The sequence below is a fragment of the Culex quinquefasciatus genome, chromosome 2, assembly GCF_015732765.1.
Source record: "Culex quinquefasciatus strain JHB chromosome 2, VPISU_Cqui_1.0_pri_paternal, whole genome shotgun sequence".
NCBI lineage: Eukaryota > Metazoa > Arthropoda > Insecta > Diptera > Culicidae > Culex > Culex quinquefasciatus.
Window position 1 is genome coordinate 111036407 of NC_051862.1, and position 2800 is coordinate 111039206.

The 2800-nt window shown below is 43.5% G+C and overlaps 1 protein-coding gene across 1 annotated transcript; it reads right to left on the bottom strand.

The window, feature by feature from the left end:
- Positions 1-683: 683 nt before the first annotated feature.
- Positions 684-999, bottom strand: LOC119767584 (T-complex protein 1 subunit beta-like). Its single transcript, XM_038256490.1, has one exon. It carries the CDS (start codon positions 959-961, stop codon positions 761-763), a length of 201 nt encoding a protein of 66 aa, XP_038112418.1. The 5' UTR covers positions 962-999; the 3' UTR covers positions 684-760.
- Positions 1000-2800: the final 1801 nt, after the last annotated feature.

Consider the following 2800-nt stretch of genomic DNA (forward strand, 5'->3'; position numbering starts at 1 on the left):
GCGCTATGAGAGTTTTCCCAGCACGTGATTGGATTTCGTTTAAATCAAGTTCTATTTTTAAGCATATTTATAAGCAGCATTACAGTCTCTTTTACAGTTCATGTTGATAAAGTATTCTAACTATTATTAAAACTCATCTCACTAGTAGTTTTGTTCATCTTAAAAGAAACAATCATCTTTTCGTTAAATTTTTGCTCCAGCAGCATGATCCGGCTGTCCAGGATGTCAGGGTCCGGCCATCGCTGCAGCGTCCTTCGATGGGCATGTTGACTACACGTGCACCTGCAAAGAAAATAATCATAAACATAAAAAAATCCTGCAAAACCCCACCTCCAACATTCTTACTCTTTGTTTAGATAAGCGTTACAAACGGTACCCTTCGTTGTCGGCGATCGTCGTCGTCAGCTAGAACAGAGCGAGACCGAACGCTTCCATGGCCATCGATTCCTTACCGGACGTTTCCGCGGACACCACGCGAAGAGCGTCGTGCAGCGAACGATCCGCTTTGTCGATGATCAGCTGGGTTGCCCCACGGATTACGACGGTACAGCCCTCTATGAGAGGGACTCCGCTGAAGCGCTGTAGCGTGTCCTCGCCGATCATGACCTGCTCGATCAGATCGCAACGACAGAGACGAAACTGGTCCGGGTTATCACCTTTTCCTTCATCTTCTCGTTCTCGGCGACCTCCTGCTCGGCAATCTTCGCCATCGAGTCCATCTTGATGCTCGATCCAAAAACCTTGATCTCAATTTCCCGGATCACTTCAACCGCATCACGGCATCGACGGCCAGCTTGGCAAAGTAGTTTTGCTGAGACAGAGTCTTCGACCTGAGCGTCATCCAGGCAATGTTCATTAAATCCTCTCGGAACTTTTCCACCTCCTTCGAATTGTCCTGAGCCGCGGTAATCAGCGTCGAACGTGTCGCCTTCGTGGCAGCTCTCCACCCGGCGATAATCATCTGCGGGTTCAACTTTTGCTCGATCAACTTTTCCGCCTCTCGCAGCAACTATAACGCCAGCACCGTCACGGAAGTCGTTCCAACGCCAACCTCGTCGACTTGTCCATTCCCTTCGGACCGAGTGTGCCCTTGACCAGATCGCGATGGCTCCCACAAACGAGGAAAGCCGGGCTAATTCGCCCTTCTCCTTCTCGGCAAACGTTTCGACGCTTCGATGGGGGAAGGTCACAATAAGGGCAAAAGCGATGTAGCGTGGTGGTGCGCCTTTCAGCGGTCAGCAGAGCTCCGGCACTGAATGGCCCCAGTCTAGGCTGATCTACATCCAAGCGCGTCGATTATCTGTCTATAAAAACAATACAAATCACAACTAAAATCTCTTAATCGCACTGCTAAACATACATTACCCAAAAACTTTGCTCCTACTTGAGTTTGCGCCAGGATTTTCCGCCAAAGTCCGTCTTAAGCACTTGATGTGAGGTTAACTATTCCGGTCGTCAAAACGTGCGCCGTGCTATGTGGACGGTGGAGCCGGCGATCACACCGGAGCAAACTTTTCCGGCCGTTGACGAAAAATCGCAATTTTTGCATTGTTTTTTTCTTTCTGTCAAAACTGCTTGAAAATAAACCAAAACAAATACCGAGTTGCCAAACATGACCAAAAACTGCTCGACGGCAGGGTTGCAAGATAGATTTCCCTGGCTTAAAAGTCGAGCAGACGCTGGTCGCTTTAACTCGCTTTAACGCGCGTTAACTTGCGATAACTTGCCTTAAGGTGGCGTTATGTGAAAACTCGGCACTATGAGTAGCGTTTATGCTTTTCGAGCTCGTTTTTGTGCGTTTTAGTATGTTATCGCGGAGTGACGTCCCCCTCGAGGTAAATTTAAAGTGGGAGGATCAAGTGAAATATCTTGGACTTGCTTTTGACAAAAACCTTACTTACAAGGATCACATTGAAAGTATCCAGGTTAAATGTAACAAATATATTAAATGTTTGTATCCACTCATAAACAGGAATTCTAGACTTTGTCTCAAGAATAAACTGTTAATTTATAAACAAATTTTCAGACCTGCCATGCTTTATGCTGTGCCGATCTGGACAAGCTGTTGCTTAACCAGGAAGAAAAAACTTCAGAGGATTCAGAACAAAATTCTGAAAATGATTCTGAAACTTCCTCCCTGGTTCAGCACCAGTGAACTTCATCAATTAGCCGAAGTTGACACTTTGGATGTTATGTCCAATAAGATAATTGATGCATTTCGACAAAAATCATTGCAGTCTTCAGCTGCATTGATCTGCTCTTTATATAGTTTATAAGTTAGTTTTAAGGTATCCCTTTTCCCTTTTGTACATGTAGGCCCTCCTACATTTGAAATCACTGAATAGCGAAAGCTACAATATTTCATGAATAAATGAAAGTTGCTAGTATTTAAAATTGAGGTGAAAAGTCATCGATTGTGATTGGACACTCAATATTATTTTAACTGAATGAATGTACATGGAAGAGAAAATCTGAATAAATATAAATTAAAAAAAAATACCTCAAAATAAAATCATTTCAATACCAAGTTGAGGTCTTCTGGATTTTTGAACATTGCTTGAATACCAAAACTTGGTATTGCCATGGTTTAATTTTTAGGTATTCGCGCGCCCTTGGAAAATCAGATTTTGGTATTCCTGTCTTCCACATTTAAGTTTTTGGTATGATTTCATGGTATTTTACCATCTGTTACTGGACAACCAAGGGCACATTTCGGTCACTGGTATTTGCACAAGTAATACCAAAATTTGGTATTTTCATACCATTTTTAGTGCAGCAGTTGCAGTTAGTGAAAAAACGG

Bases quoted from the DNA above. Each gene is read 5' to 3' on its own strand.
- LOC119767584 (XM_038256490.1), bottom strand. From the start codon at position 961: ATGATTATCGCCGGGTGGAGAGCTGCCACGAAGGCGACACGTTCGACG.